The 24,508-nt window shown below is 40.6% G+C and overlaps 1 protein-coding gene across 1 annotated transcript; it reads left to right on the forward strand.

Annotated features, from left to right (window-relative positions):
- The first annotated feature begins 1,445 nt into the window (after positions 1 to 1,445).
- Positions 1,446 to 24,508, forward strand: fndc4a (fibronectin type III domain containing 4a). The gene is made up of 6 exons (XM_020091668.2): positions 1,446 to 2,225; positions 10,117 to 10,232; positions 11,311 to 11,515; positions 17,701 to 17,790; positions 19,996 to 20,129; positions 23,205 to 24,508. Exons 1-6 carry the CDS (start codon positions 2,150 to 2,152, stop codon positions 23,244 to 23,246), a joined length of 663 nt encoding a protein of 220 aa, XP_019947227.1. The 5' UTR covers positions 1,446 to 2,149; the 3' UTR covers positions 23,247 to 24,508.

Below are 24,508 nucleotides of genomic sequence, written 5' to 3' on the forward strand. Positions count from 1 at the left end.
GAAGAAAGTCATGGGACACATCCTCAGTCATGTTGTATTCCAACCTGCGACTACTCTGACAGGTTTAAGCCTCTGGAATAACTGGACACACATAAGAACCAATTAAAGATGGGTTTCCTTTGCAATGAAACAAGCTATAATGTAACTATTATTGAACTGTAGAATGACCTTTACATTATGATCATTGGTTGACTGTAAGGAAGTTATGTTTGATATACAACTGAACCTCGATATCTCTTAACTTCAGGACAAAACATATATAAACGAATACAGTCAATATACTGAGTGCTAGCCACAATAACCCAGAGTTCCCTGTGTGTGCTGAGGACAACTGAAAAGCTTTTATTGAGATAAATGCCACAGAAATGTCAGCTACAAATAGGCAGCTGTCATGGTAACTCCAATATCTAATATCTGCTTTAACGTCTCTCTCATTCTCTTTTTTTTTTTAAAGCCTCTGTGTGTGTCTGCTCCGGCTCACTGAGGACCGATGTGCACATAGAAACCATGGCAACAACTCAGAGGGGGGGTCTTTTCTTGACCACTAAAAGGTTTGGAGAGGTTCATTTAGTTAGACTCAGCTGCAAACACACACACACACACACACACACACACACACAAGTTATAAAACTATATTGTAAGATCTGATTTCCTTCCACCGATGATGATGATGATGATGATGACAACGATGATGGTGATGATGATGGTGATAATGATGGTGATGATGATGGTGATGATGAGGATGGTGATGATGACAATGGTTATGATGATGATGATGATGAGGGTGACGGTGATGATGTTGTTGTTGATGATGATGGTGACGGTTATGATGATGATGATGATGAGGATGGTGATGATGACAACAGTTATGATGATGATGATGATGATGATGATGGTGATGGTTATGATGATGATGATGAAGATGGTGATGATGACAATGGTTATGATGATGATGATGATGATGATGATGATGATGATGATGGTGACGGTGATGTTGTTGATGATGATGATGATGATGATGATGATGATGATGATGATGACTTACTCATGTGTCAGACTGCAGTGGGGCTGCACGTGCTGGGAGCTGGTCCCATGTATAGAGTTCCAATCTGACGTGAACCGCCTGTCCCACGAGGCAATGCTCTCAGCTTATCAACATGATTCATCCTCCTGATAACACGGTGTGTCTGGGGGAGCTGCACAGTGTATGATGGGCGAGGAGGAGGGGGAGGAGGAGGAGGAGGGTGTTGAATAAAACACTCCGGGCTTATTATACAAGCATCTATCATTTACCAGCTCAGTGACTATAAACAGGGCGTCAAATGTTGTGTTTGATGATGGCATCTCTCTCAGTCCCTCAAACACAACACAATTCACTCCCTGTTGCACGACATCGCTCCTCACCACAACACTGCGGGTAAATATCATCACCTGCTGAAATATGAAAGCACTTTGGAGAGGCGTGTGCGTGCCTGGCGCACGGCGGCACCAGGTACAGGCACGCACAGCCGTCCAATGGAGAGCAGGGGATTAATCGAGGGTCTGGCTTAGCTGGGGGTGAGGCTACCGAATAGGAGGCGACTGCAGGATGACCGACACACACACACACACACACACACACACACACACACACACACACACACACACACACACACACACACGCACACACGCACACACGCACACACGCACAGTCTGGAGGAGACGCGGATGGAGCCAGTCTGAGGCAGGGGAAACTTCCGAGGCGCTGTCCATGGTGCTGAAACCGCCGCCCGGGCGTCCCCTCTGCTCATGACGGAGGGGACACACGACCTTAACCTCCACGTGAGCGTCACCTCCTTCCACCTCCTTCCCCCCTGTTCGCACCTGCAGCTGGAGGATGATGGGAGTCGTCTCGGACCTCGTCTCTCAGTACGCATGATGGACGGATGGAAGGACTTGTGGATTTTAAAAAAAAACACCTCATGCAGCGAATAATGCTCCTGCAAGGGCTGATTGATGTGAGCAGCTCGGGATTCAGCCACTGACCGATTCCTTCGTCAACATGTTATAAAAAAAATGAGCTTCACTGCCCTTCAAGCGTAGGAGACCTGCGTTTTTGTTAGTTTCTTTTGGGTTTTTTAACGAGAAGAGCAACGACGTACACAAAGACATGGCTCGTCTGCTTGTTATGGTCAACTCCGTGGTGCTGTTGCTTTTCGGCAGCGACGTGTTCTTGGTGGGAGCAAGTAAGTGTCAGTCACCTTATAAAAACCTTGTAAAATGCGTCATTGGCCACACACTAAAAAACAGAACCTGAGCAAGTCTTTGTGTTTGTTAGGGTTCAACGAGGCTTTTAATCTGTTTTCCTCTGCACAACTAGATTCTCTTAAATCTACATTTTCATTCAATCATGGCAAACTCATTATAATCGTCAAGTCTATTCACTTGTAAACCAGCGTTGATCCTATATGCAGCTCCACCATGCACTTGTTTAACCATTATTCAGACTTTTCTTAACTTTCTGTGAATCAAAAACAAGTCACTGTCCTTAATTAAACATCCACTGGCTTTATTTTGAATTGAAAACTATAGAAAAAACTTAGCAGATTGATTTACTAATGCAACTAATATAAAAAGCAACTGCAGAGCAATAAAGTCTGGCAATGGGAATCATTACCATTAACATTTGTGATTATTTTTCCACATCAGACAAAATCTTCACAGATTAATTTGAGTATATCAAATTAACCTGGAACAGCGAAGAAAGAAACAAAACATCCAAAACCCAGTTAAAGACATGTACATATATACATACACATCCCCCCAAAAAATGCATCAATATGCCCACTTGTATATAGAAAAACAAAGTTTGTATCTATACAACATGAAACCTGAAAAAATACATCTCTTGAATAGATGCATATCAGATCATTATTTGATATGAGAGAAAAGGGTTTTTAGTTGGAAGCGCCATAAGAACCAGATACATAAGAGGGTACAGCCCCAATTTGAAATCGGAGTCATGTCACTTTTCTAAATCAATGCGCCACAGAAATACCAGTTGCAGTGGCAGCCTGTTAAAATGGTCACCTGTGCTTTAAGCTGCATGATTTCATTTACACTGTTTCTGCAATGGATATGGTTTTGCACCATTATCATTACACGCCTGGATTCAGACTTGTATTGTTCAAGTCTCGGTCTGTCACAGAAATCCTCTCTTGCTGCCTCAGTGTGCTTGCGTCTTATCTATCTGTCTACTTCTATCACTTCCTCCCCCGTTCTCTCAAAGGAACAGAGTCCTACATGTGATAGCTCCTTGAGAGAATCAGACTGGCACTCCATTGTTTCATGTGGGTGTGTACACTGAAACAAACACACAGAGCCTTTGTCACGTACTGCGATTACATGCGAGAAGCAAGAAGCATCTCTGATCTCAGTGGAGCTCTGCATGTGGGTCTGTCAAGAGCAAGATGGGCTTTGGTATTAAAATAATAATAGACGTGGTGCTCATAAATATAAATATCAATCTGAATGAGCATTAAAGTGAACAAAAATAAACAGCGACTTCATCACTGCCATCCCTATGCATGCAATGAGACTGTGGGATTCATGGTGACGGGTTATTCAGAGGAAGGTCTGAATTATTTGTTAAGCCTTAGGGTCATGGTGAGGTTTTCAATTACGATAAAAACAGTCAGTGGGAGAAGTGTCTCCAAGGCAACACGATTAGTGACATTTAGTTAAATCTTTTAAAAGCGGCCTTAAATGGTGTATACACATCACTGTACTTTTCAGCATGAGGCAGGATTACACAAGAATATGAGAGATTGCAGTTTAGCAGAAGAAATGATACTTGTAGTAAATTATTATGTATTAAATTGGGGATTAAGCATCTGATATTTGCACGTCATTGAGAAAAATCCCTCATGGAGCAAACCCACAAACTGTTTTTGAGTTTTCTCACTCTAACGTTGAGAAATACTGGAACGTGTGCCCAGGTATTTGCATTTACTCGGTCTGAAAACAAGCTCTGTGATGGAAAAACGAATCCAGCACGACATCTCAGCAGAGCTTCTGACGCTAAACAAATGCCAATTAGAGTTTTATTGAATTTATTTGGATGGCCAGGCTTGTGTTATTCTTCAAATTGGCAATCTGCTGTTCATAATTCTGATGGCACATTCTCAACAAATAGACGACTGGTGAGCAAGAGCCAATGTTTGCTCATGCTGTCATAATTTCATCTGTTGGCATTGCAAAAATTCTGCGAATAAAAGACAGTGTGAGGGGGAGAAAGTGGATTTTTAACTGGAGGTTTCACATCAGTAGATCACACTTGTTGGAGACTTTAGATTTCAATCACTAGTTAAACCTGGTAAACAAATCTGCATCTGCCTTCGACCCTTCACGGTTTTGGGATGATGAAGTAATGTTAGCTCGCAGCTGCAGAGCCTCAGGGTTTCACTGCAGTGATTGCATTAACCTTAGAGTAGCACCTGGTCCCATCTGGTTTCACTGCTGTGTCACAGCCTCTGGGTGTGTGTGAGGACGACAGGATGAACCTAAAGCCAGGGACAGTAAGTGGCATGACAGTAAAGAGCTTCTGAAGTGTACAGGAAAAAGGACTTAGCCACACCTGGCTGGACAAATCTCCCCATCTTCTCCTACATGGGCACTTCCTGCTGTTGTTGCTGCACTTCATGTATGCAGAGATTAAGGCAAAGATCACACAAAGTCACCACTCGCTCCAAATGTGAAAGAAGGGGACAAATCCTGAGATTACACGAGAAAACGGTCCTCAAAAGGGTTAATACGTGGGCCGGGGCTGAAATACAAACCAGCATGACACTGCTTAAGAGTATCAGTTGATTTGCAACGCTACAACCTGCCAGCAGCTGTGCAACAACCACCCGCTGTGTAAAGGAGAACGTTTTCCCTCAACTGATTCCGAGACGCATCCAGGTGAAGCTGTTTATGTCAGTGAATATATATTATTTCAGGCTTTTTAATGAGTATTCGAAAAGGATTACATTACACGCAGCCCTTCAAACTGAGCGTGAGGTAATTAAGACTGAAATATGATCAATAAGGCAGGAATACGGAGACCCCCATCTTGGTGAACCACAGTGTTTTGGCTTTTAAATGAAGCAATATGAATAATGCTCCTCAGGGAGTTTAACTAAGTCTTTAGTGGACAGATCAATCATTTGTGTCCACTAAATAATGAGTTAAGCACTCGCTCGTGTCAGACCTGAGGTTGTTTGAAAAATGATGTGGTAGCAGCCTCTGTGTAGAAAGGACAGAGGACATTTCAATTTATCACATTCCAAAACCTAAATGAGCACCTATGCTTTTAAAAATATCTTGTAATTGTCTCTGAAATGTTTCCATTCCAAAGAAATCATAAAGCAGAATTCAAAAGTGTCAACACACGACTCAATCGTGAAATTATCAGGTGATTGAAAAGAGGTCAATGCCTCTACTTTCACACACGTTCTGCAAAAATGCATGGAGTTATGACCTTAGGCATCCAGATACACTATCTATTAAAAAGTAGTGTTTCTAGTGACTTACAAAAGGAAAAGGCAGCTTCATGACATTTTGTAATGACTGTAAATTTCTACCTTTATGCTTCGGCAAAATCAGATTGAACGCAGCAGAGGAGACGACATGTCACCTGCCAAATTGTGTCTGCAGTAAATTTGACAGATAATATCTCATTTTTCTCCCAATGAGAAGAGGTAATGCAGGTAATACATAATGCTCTGCAAACATGAATGAAATTATGATGTTTGGCATCCATATACAGTATCTACAGTATTTACAAAACAGTGTTAGCAAGGACTTAATATCGTAGCTCCCTGCAAAAACCAAACACATAAAGGCAGCTATATCATATTCTGAACTGGCTAAACATTTCCATCTTTATGCTTTTACTTCAGGCAGAATCAGATTGAACGCGACAGTAAAGTGGAAAGGACATGTCACCTGTCAAATTGTGTTTTCAGTAAATTCAACAGGTGACATGATTTCCAGCTCCCTGCGTGTATCTTGTTTTTCTTCCTCTATTAAGTCATGTATGTTGCGGTTATGTAAAATGAGCGATGATAAAAAGCTGCCCATGCAGTGTGAAATGTCAACAGAAAAAGTTGTGTAAATATATTTTTATAAATTCACAGGTATGGGTAGGGGTAAAAATGTACTCCATGAAAGCAGGCGGCAGGTATGTTTTTTCTAGAGAAATCATAATTCAAACTGAAAAACGTTTTTAGCGGAGGTAACAAGTCTTATCTCACGCTGCGACTCAACAAACTGTGTAAATCAGATTATATTGCAAAGAAAGCAAATACAGAGATCAAAATATAAATGCTGTGGTCGTACCTGGCTCCTTTCCACGTGGCTCATAAGCCGCTCATAGATTCAGCAGCACTTTTACAATCCCTCTTTATGTGCACGCTGGTCAGACGTTGAGAGGCTCACGTGCAGGGCCTTGGCTTTTTTATATGATTCATCCCAGCAACACGCTCACGTCCTAAGAGAGGTCACATCTTTCATTTGCACTGACACGATCCTTGGCCGCTGTGACCTGCAGCCGTTTGAGTTCAGATCTTATGTAATGCTTTCTGCGGCTTCACTCAGGACAAGTGGCCGATAGTAAATATGGAAGTAGAACATCCAACAAGCGAGAGGGGAAGTGATTACATTCCTGGAAACATCAAACCAGATCTTAGCTTATAAAATATATTAATGAAAACAAGAATACCATTGTAATTTCTTTATCTTCTCAGGAAATGTACTCGTCGCCACGACAAAATAACGCCATACAGGAAGAGGGCACTTTTACATTAGTGATGAATTATAGCGTCTGTCAGCTGAACCATCACCAGTAAATGATCCACAGACAATCCATCACATTTACAGGCTGCTTTTTCTTTTTTTTGCTCATACGTGGCCGTCTGTAACCCCCATTACCTAAAGGACGAGCAGCTTCAAGAGAAACGAATGTGACCTGTGTTAGATAAATGTTGCACCTGACGCTGATGGAGGCTCGATAGCTTTTGCTTTTTAAAGGACAAATTTGATTAGTTGATGAGCAGAGACAAGTGGACTTCTTTGCTGTTTGGAATCAAAGACACTAATCCTCTATGCTGCTTTTATATATTCGAGTCTGTTCATTGTGAGCATTTGATAATGAGATCTAATAAAATAAAATAAAGACGGATTTGTTAGGTGTGTATATGAAGAGTGAGTGATGTTTCCTGATAGTCTACCCAATTTTAGAAATCTGACCGTCTGTATGTGGAACGCATTTCTCGATAATTGTTCATTTTGTCGCCTTCACAGTGCAGTGTCAAATTTGGTGCAATTTCAACACATGATACGTTCAATATTCCTAATCTTTGAAAAAACAGCGACCTGTAGCAGTGGCTGCTGGGACTCATCAATATAACTGAGATTGATAACGACAACAACAACTGGTTCTCGTAGTGAGTCGCTGCACTTGTGTATTCAATTACAGGATCATTAGCATGATCATCAAATGTTCATGACAAAATTAGCGGTGGTTTAGATACGACCATGGCACAAGGACACAGGAACCATTACTGTAAATGCACTGTATGTATAACTCATCTCCCCCTCCAGCTCTCCAAAGATCAATTTAAACTATAGGTGACTTGCCTTCACTCTTAACCTTCTGTACGTCTCTTTCAACACTTTACAGCACCTGCTTCCATGAAGGAGCTTCACATTAAATGAGCAAAATGAGAGGCATCACCTCTTAACCTCCTGAGAGGTGTTACCGACAGTGTTGGCCACAGCCAAGGCCCCTCTCCTCCCCGCATTCTCTACGCCTGGAGCATTCATGTCCACTCACCCACTAAATACCTCTTGTTCAGCTCATTCCCATCCCCTCCACAAAACAATCTCCGAGCGCGTCGACGAGCCCAGATGGAGCCGAGCATCACACACGGGTTTGACCCGTGGTTCATATTTCCATGAGCGCCGCAGACCGTGAGACTGGTGGCCCATGTCTGACCCGGGGGTCTTTCGGATCTGCCTCAATGTCACCTTTAACACGGAACACAGAGACCGTTGTTGATTGTCTCCTAGATAAAAACAGACAGGAGAGCAAGAAGCAAAAGAGAGAGCAAGAGAGAGATAAACGAGGACACGGCGAGATAAAAGGGGGAGGGATGTGAGAGGGCCTGAAATAGGAAATGGCAAATCATTTGAAATGGTTCCCAATTTCATCATTTTGTCTTTCATCTCTCCCTCTCAAGTGTGCTTTTCAAATGACATATTGTCCTCCCACAGCACACGCTTCTGGCTGTCATCTCAAGACAACTGTGTTATGGGTTATTACATCCATGCCCCAAGAGTTAATAAAAGGATGTGAAATGTACAACCGTCAATTAATCCTCAATTTGTGGGGAACTGCTGCAGAAAGATGTAAACTACTGGAGAAATTTTACCGCTTATAAGAGTCATTAGGCAAAGTGTATCCGTGTATGATCTGTAGTGTCAATCAATTTTTAGGGGTTGATGCAGATATCTAAGGAGTAAAAAACGTTTTTGGTTAATTTGGCTGAAATATACTCTTACTTTCTTCAGCTTGTGAGGCTTTGAGTCTGAAATGCTTTAGAGAGTGTTGGAGTCTGACTGACAGCAGGTATACAGGTATATACATATATAACTAGAATGGCATTCAGTAGTATTTGGATCTGCACCAAATCTTTTTTTATCAAGATCCATGAATTATTCTCTAAGAAATCAGGGAAATGTTGAATAACATATCTCACACTGTTAAAAAAAAGGCTCCAGATCCACAACAAAATGGTTTGGGTTCATCCTCATCTAACCCACACTAATTCATAGTTGTTTAATCCAGTGAAAAAACAAACTAAAGCAGTATCATCTTCTTTTCTGATTATTTTTCACATCTCTGGCAACGCTGGACATTTCCACTCACTTGTCTCCCTCCACAGTGCATCAGATATCTCCACACAAGAGTCCTTTATACCTACGTTAATGACAAAAGAAGTGTGGATGGCCTCCAGGTCCCCATCTGCCCGGCCAATCCCATCTCTCTCACCTTTCTATCCGACCTGAGCGGTTGCTCAGGGACCGTAAAGCCACGCGGATCTTTCTATTAGATCTGTCACCATCTGTTTCTCCGGCCTCTTGCTTCCCAGGCTTTTGTCTCCACTTGGCAAACAACAGAGCGTCACAGCAGCAACCAAATCGTGATATATGGCAGCAAAGGGACAGGATGAGACGATTCCGTCCCAGGGTGGCAGACAGGAAATGGAGACAGTTATTTTGAAAAGGCCAGTGTGTCAGGGATGAAAATGAATTGGAAACTACTTTGATGATAAAAAAAAATGCTTGGGCAGTTTTTTGAAAATCACAAAAGCTGAACATTTCCTCGTTTCAACTCATCAGTTGTCAGGATTTGCTGATGTTTATAGTTTCATGTGATGATATATTTTATTTATTTTGGTTTTGGTCTGTTGGTCAAACAAAATAAGAAAACTGGAATGGTGCTCAGTAGCGAGCACAGACCTCCGCCAAGGCTCAACAGTCCACTTAAATTCAATCAAGCATGACCAAATTTCACACACTCGTAGAAACGAGATCTATGAATTATTGCCATGGAAAAGGATGAAAAATGTCCGACCTCACGATGCTAAAGAAACCTCACAACCTGCTTGGCGGGTGAGTAATGTTGGTGAAAGGTATTTTTGAAATTGATAATATTTGACAAATAAAATAATTAATGGATGTTTGAAAAAGAAAATAATTGAACCGATTAATCACTAATGAAAATAAGTAGTCGCTAGAAAAACTACACAAAGGTCTGAATCCCTCCTTGATCACATAAGACTTCATATCCAACCATCACAACACATGCAGCTTGGCTGAGGGTGGATAGTTGTTTTTTTTCCACTGTAATTTTCTAATTCCATTCACGAACATATCCACAGCTGTTGAAAAACATTCTTTGACATTGTGAAGAATCAGAAGCAGCGATGCACTGTACATCCAAACCCCTGCGGTGAGTTGGAGCCAGGTGCATTGTGGTCACACATGGTGAGAACAGCTGGAATAACTGATCTCTCCGTCTCTTTCCACCAGACCGGCCACCAGCTCCCGTCAACGTGTCTGTCATGCACCTGCGGGCCGACTCGGCAACTGTTTCCTGGGAGGTTCCGGAGGGAGACATCATTATCGGCTTCTCCATCTCGCAACAGGTACGCTCAGTCCTGAACTCCTGATGTAAATCAGAAAGGTCAGCAGAACAATTCTAAATGAGAGGATGACACCAGCTTGAGCCATTTGTGGTTTGGCACGTGGCCCTCTTCTGCTGTCCCATTCAAATTGTGTTGGCAGCCAATGAATTGCACCTGAAATCAATTTCCTGCCATTTCACATTCCTGTGGAATGCACTGCAGTGAATATTTCTCAGACAATGAGCGTTTGATGGCTTTACAGAGGAGAATTTGTGAATTCGCACACAGAGCAAGTAGTAACACATTTGCATGAGCTCCTGGGTGGATAAAGATGTGTTTTCATTTGGATTCTTATTCTTAGAACCCACTTTTAAATCATTGCTCAGCGTGGAGACTAAATCGTGCCTTCAGGCCCGGAGTTGGAATAAAAGTTGGCACGGTGGATTTGTAAAGAGAAAACGAGGATGTGGCGCGAATGCATAGAAGTGTGCGAGGCTGTCAGACTGCTTTTTCTTTTTCAGGATGAAAAGAGGAGAGAAGCAAGAATGCCAAAACTGAATGATGGAGAGCCATGTGCTGCTGTAATCATGTTGATGCTTGCAAAGAGTGCAAATGAACACATTCAGCATATAGGGCAGTTTAATTATTACATAATTCATTGTTCACAGAGAATAACAAGCTTTTCTTTTGTAATCACATCTTTCAGCTGAGCAGCGCCATAAAAACACATAAGAAAACATCTGGTCCTTGAAGTGCAGATGTGCAGGAGAATAAAAAAAGGGGGATTTTTTTTTTGCAGCAGTTCTGGGTCTTGATTGTTCCGCTAACATTTTGAAAGGTCAGAGACAAATTTGGAGAGCTTGCGTGTGGAGGAGTCCAAATTAGTCTGAATATTGACTCTGCAGTTTTTCATTTTCTCAGCGTTTTCTTCTCCTGCACGTCCGGTTGCTTTCCTCCAGCTCACATTGTCATGCCCTTTGTACATGATTCTTTTTATTTTCAAATGGAAGTGTCTTCCTTATGGAGACATCTGTGGGTGGTCACCTTCATCACCTCTTTGGCTCCCTGTTTTCATTTTGATCTCTTCTTCGATCCCCAGAGGCAGGAGGGACACATGCAGCGATTCATTCGGGAGGTCAACACCACCAGTCGCTCCTGTGTCCTTTGGGACCTGGAGGAGGAGACAGACTACATCATCCAGGTCCAGTCAATCGGCCTCTACGGGGAGAGCCAAGCCAGCAAGAAGGTGCATTTTCGCACCCTCAAGAAATCTGACCGTTTCCCGTCCAACAGCTCCAACCAAGGTACTGATACGTCCTGAGACGCATAAATGTCAAAGTTACCATTTCTGTGTCTGTGTTCAGGGACGATGACAAGTGGGTGACTGTGTTTCCCCAAATACAGAGAACACATATCTCCATCGAGGCTACATTATCACCAAACTGGATATTGTGATCAGATATAATATACACAAAGATATTCTGCAAAATGCTCATGTAAACACAGGAAAAATGATCCATTCTCTGGCTGAAAGCAGTAACTGAATAAAAATGACCACCGTAACATTTTTTATTTTTACTCACAAAATATAATCTTTATCTGGATCCACACCAACTTTTACCTGTTTAAAAATAAAGATCTCTCCATTATTTCTTCTCACAATTTTGAATAAAGTGGAAATAAATTCCTGAATCCACCTCCTGACCCAGATCAGCAGCAAAATTAAATGGGTTCAACTCTGACTCATGCCTCATCCTTCCACCAAGTTTCAAGGAAATCGATCCAGCAGTTTTTGTTCAAAACGTAATGAAACAACAAAGCTTTATCTTTTTGTCAATGTTCTGAATTCTTTAAAAACAACAACGAAAAAAGTATTGGCAATGAGTCACAAACTAAAACACTACTGATCGCTCTAGACAAAAAAAATCAGGAGATTACCAAGGTCATCAGATACAACAGTCTGTGACAAAGTGGTGGAGCAACCGACAGGCAGACAAACAATGACAAAGCACCATTAAAAATAGAAAACATATCTGGCTGCACTGGCTCACATACGGAATAGTAAATGGACTGCATTCATAAAGCATTTTATATCTATATAGCAAATAGCGACCACTGAAAGACATATTTTACAGTATGGCTGACATGTATACACACTTTTATGTATCTATGACATCATATTCACACACTGTCACACAGCCGTCAAGGTAATTTGGGGATTTGGAGGGGGGTTCACCGTCAGGACAGTTTGGCATGAAAACTGTAGGAGCTCAACCCTCTGCTTAGTGGACGACCCGCTCTACCCACTGAGCCATTGAACTGCCTATTGAACATTCCCCTTCACTAGCTGAGCAAGTGATATCTTGATGTGAACTTCTCTTTAGAATTTTTAAAAATACAGTTGAAAGACTTTATTGTACAACTTCAGAATCTTTCCTCAACTCAACAAGCTGAAATGAAGTTTGTCCAAATGCAGCTAAACTGTCAAGGTCACCACAGGTAACTGCACTATAGTTTCTGGTCCCCCAGTGCCGTTATGTAACATACTGCTTTGCTTTTAACTCTACATGGTCTGCCAGCGGCCGGCAGCGACCCATCCCAGATGAAAACCTCCTCTGGCTGTTGAATGCTTTTAAGCACCCTGACATTGAAAATGAGGTGCAGCAAAGGCCAGTGGTGAAACGAGTGCAGGTAACCTGAAGTCTCCTCTCACAGTGTCTCTCTCTCTCTCCAGAGGAGGGGGAGGGGACTCTGCTGCTGCTCTATGTGCTTCATCCTGGTTTATTTTCTCCCGGCCGCCGCTACATTATTGACAGACTCTCCGAGCGTGGCTACGGGTGAGCTCCCCTGAATTTATGCAACTCTAGATCACTCCGGGGGCCTAATCAGGATTCTGACACACGCTCTAAAACACTTCAGACTCCATGTCTGGGCCTCGGCTCGCGGGGCCTGAGGAATACATGAGGAGCGTGACCAGTAGAGAATAGGTTTAGTCAGAGTTTCTTGCAGTACAGACGAGGGAAAAGTGAGAAAAAGCTGTTTGCTTTGTATCAAAAGCAGTTGGGGAGCGGCTTACATTTCAGAGGAAACTCCAGCGGTAATCTGCTCTGCGATTATCACGAGCTCAGCCAAACTCTTTTTAAATACTTGGGTTTGACATTGGACTGAAAAGGAGAGGAGGTGCGATACGTTGTTATTTTATGGGCCGGCCGAGGTCGTGAATACAGGAAGTGCTGATGCGTGAGAATCATAAATGTTTCTCTTATAAGCTGACTCAGGTTAGGTACCATTAGTTAAGCTGGCAAGATCAGCCAGAGCCAGAGGAACTCATTCAAGCTCTAGTTCAACACAGGAGCCTGCATGCACCGTCCATTAAGCTAATACAGACACTGGCATTACACACTCCCTCCCTGCTGCTGCACAATATAAAGGCCCAATGATTTTCCGTGGTCACTTTTGAAGTTAAAAGGGATGGAATTTATAAAGCGATGGCGAACCATCAATATCAGAACAAAGTGCTGAGCATGAGGAGAATCCTGGCAGGGGTCTCGCTACTTTTGCCTTGTCTGTGCAACATTAATCAAGATTTGTAGCCCCCCCCTCTCCTGAGTCATCCAAGTGGGTCAGGGAAACAGCCAATTCAATGGATGAGCTTAATTTGTGGGAGTTTGTGTTTGTAAGTGGAGAAGCCATCAACGTCAGCTTTTTTGTAAATCTAACTGCAGCACTGCTGATGTCCCATTTTCAAAGTACACATCAGTTTTTTAATGTCAAGTTTATTATCCAGCTTCTTTCATCATATTTGGCTCCAGGTACATTTTAACTCTGATACTGTAGATTTATTTAAGGTGGACTGTTCGTTGTGGAGGCAAATTCCGTCAAATAACAGAACAAAGTCAATGCTGGTTTTCCTGTAGTTTGATCCAACATCTACAGAGGTCATGTAATCTAATTCTAAAGCCGTGGAGCTTGAATAACATGAGGTGTCTCAAGAGGTGCACAGAAAAATGTTCCTATCTCAAAGACTAGAAAAATGTACATGGTTCAAATAACTTATGAAGTGTTAAAAAATATTTGGTTCATGTTTCTAGGTTTGGATTTTTTTTTAAATCAAGAGGATTTATGTATTTATGTGAAATGAAGACACTGGCTCTGACATAAAGAGTTAAGTTAATATACCAGTTGATAAACCATAAACCCAATAACTGAGTATTTCTGACCCTCACAAACAAACACTGTCTGCTTCAGTGGCAGCAACTGACATAATAGGCACCGATTGTTAACCTGTTGATATCTCATAGCTCAATATGCATATATCCAAAGACACAATGTTTCAATGTCTTTTTATAGAATAGTACAGATACTTTTTTTGCAGAGGCAAAGTGACCCAGAATGAGCCTGTCTGGTTGTGATGATGGCCTTTAATTAGGCTATTATACAGATTTTCTTGTTCAGACTTGAATTTTCTCAACATTACAAAATAAATGAGCCCATTAACGACCTGCGGGGACATCTGATTACCACCAGGGAGGGAGAAAATGTTAAGTTATTAAGATAACAGATATTATAATCCTTTAGTGGGCTCTGAAGTCATCAGCATGAGAAACTAGGCTTTTCTCCTGTACACTCCTTTGAGACACCTTTTGTTAGCCACTACATTCATTCTCAGTTTTCAAAAAATAAAAAATTCAGTTTTTTTGGCAAACTCTCACCCACTTGGAGAAAATGTTAATGATCCCTCTTTCAAATACAAACTACATTAAGCTTAATATGCATTCATTTCATGTGATATTCTGTTCCGTGGTACTTGCGGCTAACCATTGCTCCATGAAAAATACTTTTTGATTGAGCTGACCCACTTCAGATCCTCGGTCACGGCCAAGTGCCTCCTATTGGAACTACAATTGATTTGCAGTTGGCCATATACCAGACAGCTCTAAGAGCCGGAGCTATCATACCCGTGAATCAATAACGCTTTTATTTTTTTTCCTAAAATAAATTCTCTCTGATGTGATTACAGTGCGTACATATGCCTCTGAATGTAAACCTGGCCTGGCAAGATTTGAGGAGATAGGAACCGTGTGTTGCTGGAGAATTTGAATTTAAATAAGCAGCAAGCTGTGGATCTTTTTTTCTTTTCAGGATCAATATGTCTTTCCAGAGTCTATTTCAATTCCATTAGTTCCACGGAAAGCTTTTAATCAGATATATATTTATGTGCCTTGCCTGCCCTTTAACAGTGAGGTATGTGGTGCAGTGAGTCTGGCTTTCTGACTGAAAAACTTGTCTGTCTGCAATGTTGAATGATATTCAAGCAATTTCCGCAAGTTAAGATGTTTGTACATTTGCAAAATGAAAAGAACGAAAATAGAATTTATTTCACTTAGTTGAAGGGACAAGGTTTGATTTGAGTATTTGAATAGTTCAATGTGGTGTAAACATTATCGTACGACAGCAGAGTATCAATCTCAAGGCTTGTTGGCTATCATTTGACTTTGCACTCTGGGGCCAAACGCCTATATTTGGGGGAGAGATTAACTGTGGATAAACTACTATAATAGAGACGATTATGACATTTCTTGAAGGATATGATTTTGTATGAAAATAATCACATGACTGTAAAAAAAAAGGGTAGATTTACAATGTAATTTGAGTTCTCAATATGATTAGGAGAAATTGTCAGAGAAAGATTTAGGATCTGGATGGTGGTGTGGTGGTTAGCACTGAATGTGTTTGTGTTGAGTTTACACTCTCTGTCCAAATGTGACGTGCAGATTGGGGTTCGGTTGACTGGAGACTCTAAATCGACCATGGGTGTGAATATGAGTGTGAATGGTTGTTTGCCTCACTGGTGATCAGTCCAACACATACCCACACTTTTGCCCAATGTCCGCTGGGATTGGCTCCAGCTCCCCCGTTGGCGCCCCTATAGATAATGGATGGATGGATGGATTTAGGAAGTATGATAAACAGAGAAGATGAAAATGTTACCTGGTGCCACTAACCTGTCAAAGGGAGGGAGAACAGAAAAGAAAGATTTCAAAGGCCGGATGCTGGGAGCTGTCAGAGCTAACTAGGTGGGTGCTCCCCTCAGACACAATTACTGTGATGCTTCAAAGAGGTGCCACGCTGTCTTTGCTGAGTCAGAAGCTACACCTCCACCAGCCTCCCATTAACAGCACTGAGACTAAGGTCTGCTGCTCACTGTTAGCGGCCTGAATAATGTCCCTTTAATGATTCATATTTTATAGACAAATGGGTTCACAGTGATTTGAAAATAGTGGACACATTTGAAGACTTATTGATTGATTGCCAAAAATCTGCAAATAATCATTAATAATCAATTAATCGTTCAAATGAATTTTCAAGCAAAAGTGCCGAACATTATATAACTAGAATGACACCACACAAACAGATGAAAACTTCCTTGACAGAGGTAATAAGTCAGTATAGCATTGTGATTTGCAAATCTCGAGTAGATATTAAAAAATGAAAACAATTAGCTGGTAGATTGATTGGTAGAACAAGCAAAACAGCTTTCAATTGCACTGGTTTCTAGGTTTGTTTGAGATCAGTTTCAATTTACCTCCTGTGCATCCTTCAAAGCATATTTTCTGTTGAATCAGCTTAAAATGTTTTACGATGTTATAAATCGTCTCAAGGAAACACAATGCGAGAGCATATCAGCTGATGCACCCCTGGTGTGTAGTTACATGCTTCCCTGACACAGTTCGCGGCCACAAACATCACGGGACTCGGGGTGAGCTGAGAGACAGTCGACTAATTATCTCAACACAAAGTCTTTGGCGTAGCAGAGCAGCCGTGTGATTCTCCATTAGAGATCCTTTAACTTCCAGATTCACGTGCGTCTACCCCTTCCCTCTTTACTCTCATGTCTATCCGCACTACTACCAAGACTAAAAAAAAACATGGTGATACCGAACCCACTCTGTAATCATGTGAAGAGAGCTGACAGTCTGGCATTCGGAGCCAGTTCCTTGACAAGCTGATTCACAAATGAGGCAATTGGGCAGAGTGCTGCTCTGGAAGAGTTCCATCTATGCGGGTTAAGAGATAGTTTGGAGAGTGGAAATGGGCCCTTAGTCAATCCACTTAAAGGAGGATTAATGCTATAAGATTGAAACGTGGTAATTCCCACCACTGACTGTTACACTATTTGTTAAAAGGCATAACTGTCATGAGAGATAAAGATGGTGTCCAGTTCTTACTGATGGAATGTGAGTTTAATGTCCTACATTCATCAGAAAATACATTTAGAAAAAAGCTCTAACTTGCACTACTGTTGTGAAGGGTGAAATGTTCAGCCTTTACTGAGATGTATGGGTGCTATTTCAACTCTATAATGTTTGGTGCCATTGTTTATGACATAACTTTATTTTACAGAGCTCATAAAGGGGAAATTATTCAGCACTTATTATTTAGTGTTCGGAGATTTGTATTCACTGCAGCTGTCTGTCCTCTCTCCCAGATGACCCCACTGTGCAAGGCCTGGACAAGTCACGGCATCTACAAACGGGAGAGATGATCATAATCGTGGTGGTCTTGGTCATGTGGGCAGGTATGTTTTTAGACTCTGTTTTTAAACAACACTGACAACCTGTTTTCACAATCAGCTTCTTAGTATGTGCAATGATTGGTAAAATCATCTTATCATAGTGCATTGGGAGCTACTGCTTCTTGGATCAGTATTGGTGTTTGCCGATACACGCCAGTATGAAAACCTATTTTACGGCTGAATGAACAATAAAGACGACCTCTTTATATTTGGTTGTATTTTTGTTTTCTTTTTTAGTTTTTTATAAGAGACTGTAAAATATCAAGTCTCAAATACATTTCTTTGTGATTAGGGTGTAATAAAGACATCTTAGAAATCACTGACAATTTTTAGTTATATGTTTTTAAATGTTAATTAGTAGCAGGTTTTTTAATACCTCCTTATATCAGTATTGGCCCCCACAAAATCCATATTGGTCAGACCCACAGTCTTCATGAAACTGATCAGCTTAGTTTTTTGAATTCTCCATCTTAGCCACATTATTAAAATGATGTGATGTGCAATACTGATGCTGCTGTCTCTATAGCAACCATACGTCTGTAGTCCTTCAGGGTGACACATGCTCTTTCAAAGATTATTAATTAACAGATTTTTAGATCCATTCAAGTCTAATAACTATAAATCCAATGTGAAACTTTAGACGTTATTGATAAGCTGTTATTGGTGCAATGACATTAAAATCCTGCTGTATAAGCACAAAGATAATGGGATCTGTCCACTGGAACTGTTACTGTCAACCTCAGTGATTAAGACTAATGGTGCACACATGACGGAGGTTTCACACTGTAGATGATCTTGTTGCTGCGTCAATACATTGATGCACCAGTCAATAAGACACTTATAAACAGGACCAACAGGATCCTTATTGAGTGGAAGTCCCTAAAACCCGAACAACACAACACATCCCGTCCCTTTAAAGCTCCTTTCACAACGCCGGTGTGGAAGCAGCATCACACTTCTTTTCATAGAATCTAAGCTCTCCATCTGAGAGCGAGCGTCTCCTCCTTTGAGGGAGCGCGCTGATTAATGAAGTGTTGAGGCACAATCAGAAGTGGCGTGTCTGACAGGCAGCCAGGAGCAGAGCCTCCCCGCCCCCGAGCCCCGAGAGTGAGATGTTAAATAATACTAATGAGAGAAAGCAAAGCAGCGCGGAGGCAGCGAGGAGTGGGACGATGAAAACACCACATGTGGCGTTTTTCATAACCTACTGCTCATTTGCAGCCAGTCCCAGTTTGAATACCAATTTAACTCACTTCATGCATTGTACTTCTCATCACCTTTGAAGGTTTATAATCTACATATTATAGTTGGTTTATTTCCATTTTTATTTGTTCTTCTCTTATTTTCACTTCCTCTCTTATATTCTCTTGCCTGGAAAGTAATTAAAGTAACATATGATCTAATCTCACCAGCTAATATTTCTGAGTATTAAGCAGTTTGAAATGTGCTGAATAGCTTCAAAACATCACTTTATTTGCAAAACTTATGTTGATATCCTGAGGGAAGTGACAGCTTATTTCACTCGCACATTAAAACAAAATCACAATAAACCTTAAACGCAGAAAAATCACTTCGAAAATTACACATATGCTGCTGTAACTCAACCCTGAAACCAACAAACCAGTGAACATGTGGCTGACACCAACATGCTCTCAGCTACAGAGACAGTGCAGCTGCAAGATTGCAGAGTTCTTATATGATGCATGAATAATGATTAATGAATGAATTACCCTATACGCTTCTTGGTGTGTCTCACTGCTCCCCGGGTCTCATTACCAGAGCTACACAACAGTTTCTGAATATTTAATGTCCCCATAGAAATTAATAACCTCAGTGGAGCAAAGAAATGTTTGTGGGCATTGAGTGCTCATCCAAACTGAAGGCTGAACCGCACCAGGCAGATTGCAAAACGCAGCAAAGCGGACTCCATGGAGAATTACTGTCTTCCTAACTTTCAGATAAAGGCTCAGACATCACACTCCCTCGGGAGCAGAATTCCATTATCCACAAGGCCTTTCAACGTGCGCAGCAAGAGGAAGCGGCGACACGTCTTTGAGTGACAGTTGCTGCCTCATGACTGATTCCCCATCTTTCTCCCTGTGTGTGTGTGTGTGTGTGTGTATGTGTGTGTGTGTGTGTGTGTGTGTGTGTGTGTGTGTGTGTGTGTGTGTGTGTTGCACATGTGCCCATCCCTCACCGCCATGGCAGCCGTTATCGCCCTGTTCTGCCGGCAATATGACATCATCAAGGACAACGACTCCAGCAACAATAAGGAGAAGGCCAAGCCGTCGTCGGAGAGGAGCACGCCAGAGCATCACAGCGGAGGTCTGCTGAGGAGCAAGGTGAGTGAGACCACCTCACCGCAGGCTCACGTCACACAAGCACTTTTAGAAATTTTGCAGGAATGACTTTCGTATTGAAAACATGCGCCATCCACGCGTCCCTGACATAAGATTGAGTCCAGAGCAGGTTTCTTTCAAGCAGCTGTCTGTGCTCATGAGCAGAGTCTGTATGCGACAGCACTTTTACCATTTATATCAATTTCTGCATGTAGATGTGTTCAATGTGTCTCGTGTTGAAGGACGGCTAAATGTCTCTCCGTCACTTCTACAGGATTATGTGGTGTTTTTAACACATTTTACAGCAGAATCAATTTCCTGCATTAAAGTTTCCTAATCGATGGCATGATAAGACACCTCATGCTGAGCACATGTAAATCTTTACATGGTGGCCTCTGGATCGTCAACTAGTAACCAGCAATTTGAGATGGGAAAAGTTAAAGGTATCTTACCAGAGGCTTGAGATTATCGTAACTTGGGAAAAATGATCATGCATGAGTCACATCTAAGAAAACAAAACTTTCAGAAAACAGCCAATATTTGGATGGATGAGTATTGGCTGGAAAGACGTCACGTGAGAAAAGTAAATGGTCTTTATTTATATAGCACTCTCGTCTTGATGACTCAAAGTGCTTTACACTACAGTTTAACACTTCCTCTAACTCACATCACTCACACATTGTGATCAGTTCAGTATCTTGCCCAAGGACACTTTGGCAAATGTAATTGAGGTACACAGGATTAAAAAGCCAAGGTTCTGATTAGTGGACGACGCACTCTACCTCCTGGAACAGAGAAGCACACGAGAATTGTGTAAAAAGCAGACACATGGTTCATATTCATCATCACAACAAGAGTAAACTTAGAATGAATCCCTATTTTACCATGCTGGTTATTATAACCCCTGAAACTGTAACTGATGGATATAAACATATTTCTGCAGTTTAAAATTAAACTGTGGGAATTTTCAAAAAACAATCACATATAACTTATATGTATGTATAATAATATAACCTACATATACATACACATATACATACATATATATGTGCATGTAGGTTATATGTGTATGTGTCTGTGTATTACAGCAAGATATACTGTTTATAAGGTCAAACAAAATAAATCTGTCTGTAAAAATGTTTATATTTAGTTTTAAAGGCCTTTCAATGGTTGGGCAATGAAAGTTAGCTGTAGCCAAAGGCTTTGATGCATTTCATTGAATAAATGCTCTGCAATTCTCTATACACACTGCATCTCTCCCTGTCAAATAAACATTAGATGTAATGAAATGGTGCCGTGAAGCATCCACCTCTTTGGCACCTCATAACTGTAAACTTGCTTACGCTGGATATGTTGCACATCTCTGATATAAAACTCAATCAATACTAAAACCAAGATATTGTGCAGCCATGCCCAATATTGTCCAGACAGTGTTGGTAGCGTCTGGTGTTTGCAACAAATCAATTTAACTTCGAAAGGAGGCATTTAGCTGTGACAAAGGATCTCTGGGACAGCTGTGTGCTGCCAGCTCGATTGAAAAAGCTTTTTAAGAAACAATGGTCAGTGTGTTGCACAACCAGGTCTAAAATACACCTCTGGACTGGCTCAGGATAAAGCTCTCAGACCCTCCTCTCCAGTGTTTTATTATTTATACACATTATCCTGTAATTAGATTACTCTTCTACAGATTCTCCTATAAATTAGATTAACAGCAAGCAGCTGTTCCTTGACTAAAATGCAAAACATACATTTACATTTATTTGAGTAGCAAATGCAGTTTGCATGTGGAGGTGAAAAAAGAAAAAGAAAACCAACCTTCATATTATCCTTTGCATTTAAATGCTTTTTGGATGATTTAACTTTACAATATTACTTTAGACTTTGTTTTATAGAAACATTTATCAGTCTCTAGTAAACTGTTATGCTAAAACCTATGATTTCCTATTTAATCATTTCTAATGCTCAATTGTAATGTTTTATTTTATTACCATTATCTTTCTTTTTAATTGTTTTCCTCTTGTTTGCTTTGAAACTATTTCCAATTGTTTGCCTTACATTTCTCATTTTCTTGTTAGTGTGTTTTGAAAGATTCTAGATGAATAAAGGTTATTATTATATTACTCCTACAGATATAATCGCAGGAATTGCTTGCTCCACCTAAATCCTGTAGGTGCTGCTGGAAAATATCAAATCAAGTAACTGGTGGAGCTTTGAGCATGTGTGCAACATTCCTCTGAAAAGTACCACAGAGCAGCAGCCAGATGCATAAAGGCCAAAACCGATCGATAACTGAGGTCAATGTGCAGGCTCGGATTTAAAGAAGCAACTTATCGAGTTCTGTGGTTTAAATTAGCTGAGGTCCGGTCGACATTTCTCACTGTGAAGTCTTATCTCTCCGCTCCTCATTAGGTGGTCTGATGCTGATGTAAGGTTTCTGTTAAAGACTGTTACTGGTCTAAGTCAGTGCAATAAACTCAGCTCAAGCTCCAGTAAAAAAGAAGAGAGGGTGTATGGAATCCGTTTAGGGCCACATTTTTGTCAATTTTAATTAAATATTTTAAATGTTTAACTATTGATCTAGAGGACCGAAAAATGATTGCATGATTATGAAACCACTAAGAAATAAATTGATTGACCTCTACTCTCAATGTAATACACAGTGCTTTTGATATTTAGAGGTATGTAGAAGTATTAGAAGTTTTCATTTTAAATTTGAATAATTTTATAAGAAGTAACTGCAATTCTACCAGGCCTTTTAAAATATATATATTTCACCATTTCAAAATATTATTGGGTAAAAAATATTCTTTATATTTTTCACTTAAGTGTGAGTTTACATAGCATAAACCAATGTGAGTATAATATACAGTTAATTTACAATAAATCCAGCTTTTTATTTGCAGCTTTCATACTGACTATACCAAAATACAGTTCATGTATTTTAATTCCACTACTAGGCTCATTGCTCTACTCAATCTCCTCAGGCAGATGCTGTGCTTTTACCATCTATAGAATTGAAGTATTTCTTTGTTCTAAAAAACCAATAATTGTGATTTGTATCCTTCTCGTCTTTTGCAGTTTCATCCCTCTGTGCCATCTATAAACATCATCGAAGTTTGAGAAGAACGACGGAAGATTGGACCTTTCTCGTCTCATCATCAATTCATCCTCAACCTTTCCAAAACCAAGCTGATCGAGGAAACACTAACTTTCTCTGAGTCAACATTAGTGAGGGAGGTTGGCAAAGACTGTCTTACAAAAGACACATGTGCATGTACATAAGATTTGTAGAAAAACACTGATGCGACAACCCATCCAACGATCCAGTAGGAATATACACAACAACACACACAGGCACACACAGACACACACACACCTTACGGTAGCTCTAGCTGAAATACCACAGTGCATCAGTTATGTTAACCTACAGAGCAGTTAACAGTGATCTCTTTACCAGGTACTTGGGATGTTATTGCATTACAAAAACACACAATGCAACTTGACCATATTTGGGACGGCCGGTCTTCACAACCTTACGTGTATTTTTGATATTGGCATGAGCAATGAGAAGCCACTTTCACCTGTTACAGACAACGCAGCTCTATATGAATCAACTTTTTCCCCATGAAATTAGCATATAGATACTCTCCTATCACAAATGTATAATATTGGCTGACTACAGATTTTTATTCAGGAGGGAAAGCATCTGAAATTAATTTGTAATAACTACAGCCACTTTAATTTATTTGTCTCCCCTAGCATTCAAATTAAAGGTTCAGTGTGTAGAATTTAGTGACTGTGGTAGCCTTCAGTTTTCATGAAAACTCAAAAGGTGTTTAGTTCGTCGTTTGGACTACTGTAAAAAAAAGCATTGCAGCTGCCATGGAGAGGACACGCTCTTGATGTAAAAAGTATTTAAATATAAGGGCCCATTCTCGGGTAAAGAAGACAACAATTCATGAATTTTAGATAAAACACACAACTGAAATCATCACTAGGATTATTTTATATTCAGTTTCTGTCAATAGAATCTTACACACTGCACCTTTAAAACTATTACATACATTTATGAAATATTTCATACATAACAAACATGACTGTACATATTCCATTCATTTGCTAAATAAAGTTGCATGCAGGTCATTTGCCTGTAGAATAGCAATTGATGTGCGTTCTAAGTTAGATGCCAACAACGGAGGAATAAAAGCGATTCTGTTCTGATTCTGATGCTGTTCCGTGATACTGTTAATGTTTTATTCTCTGCCTTTAGAAACAGGACACCATCTATTATCATCCAGTGTTTCATTTTAGATCTTGTACATTTCCCAGGAAATTGTATTACCTGAAGTGTAAAATAAAGGTTCTTTTTGAATGTGCCATTA

Source organism: Paralichthys olivaceus, chromosome 19, assembly GCF_024713975.1.
Source record: "Paralichthys olivaceus isolate ysfri-2021 chromosome 19, ASM2471397v2, whole genome shotgun sequence".
In the NCBI taxonomy this organism is placed as follows: Eukaryota; Metazoa; Chordata; class Actinopteri; order Pleuronectiformes; family Paralichthyidae; genus Paralichthys; species Paralichthys olivaceus.

Coding starts and splice junctions, on each gene's coding strand:
- fndc4a (XM_020091668.2), top strand. CDS start 2,150: ATGGCTCGTCTGCTTGTTATGGTCAACTCCGTGGTGCTGTTGCTTTTC. Junction 10,233..11,310: donor GCTTCTCCATCTCGCAACAG/GTACGCTCAGTC, acceptor TTCGATCCCCAG/AGGCAGGAGGGACACATGCA. Junction 20,130..23,204: donor GAGGTCTGCTGAGGAGCAAG/GTGAGTGAGACC, acceptor CGTCTTTTGCAG/TTTCATCCCTCTGTGCCATC.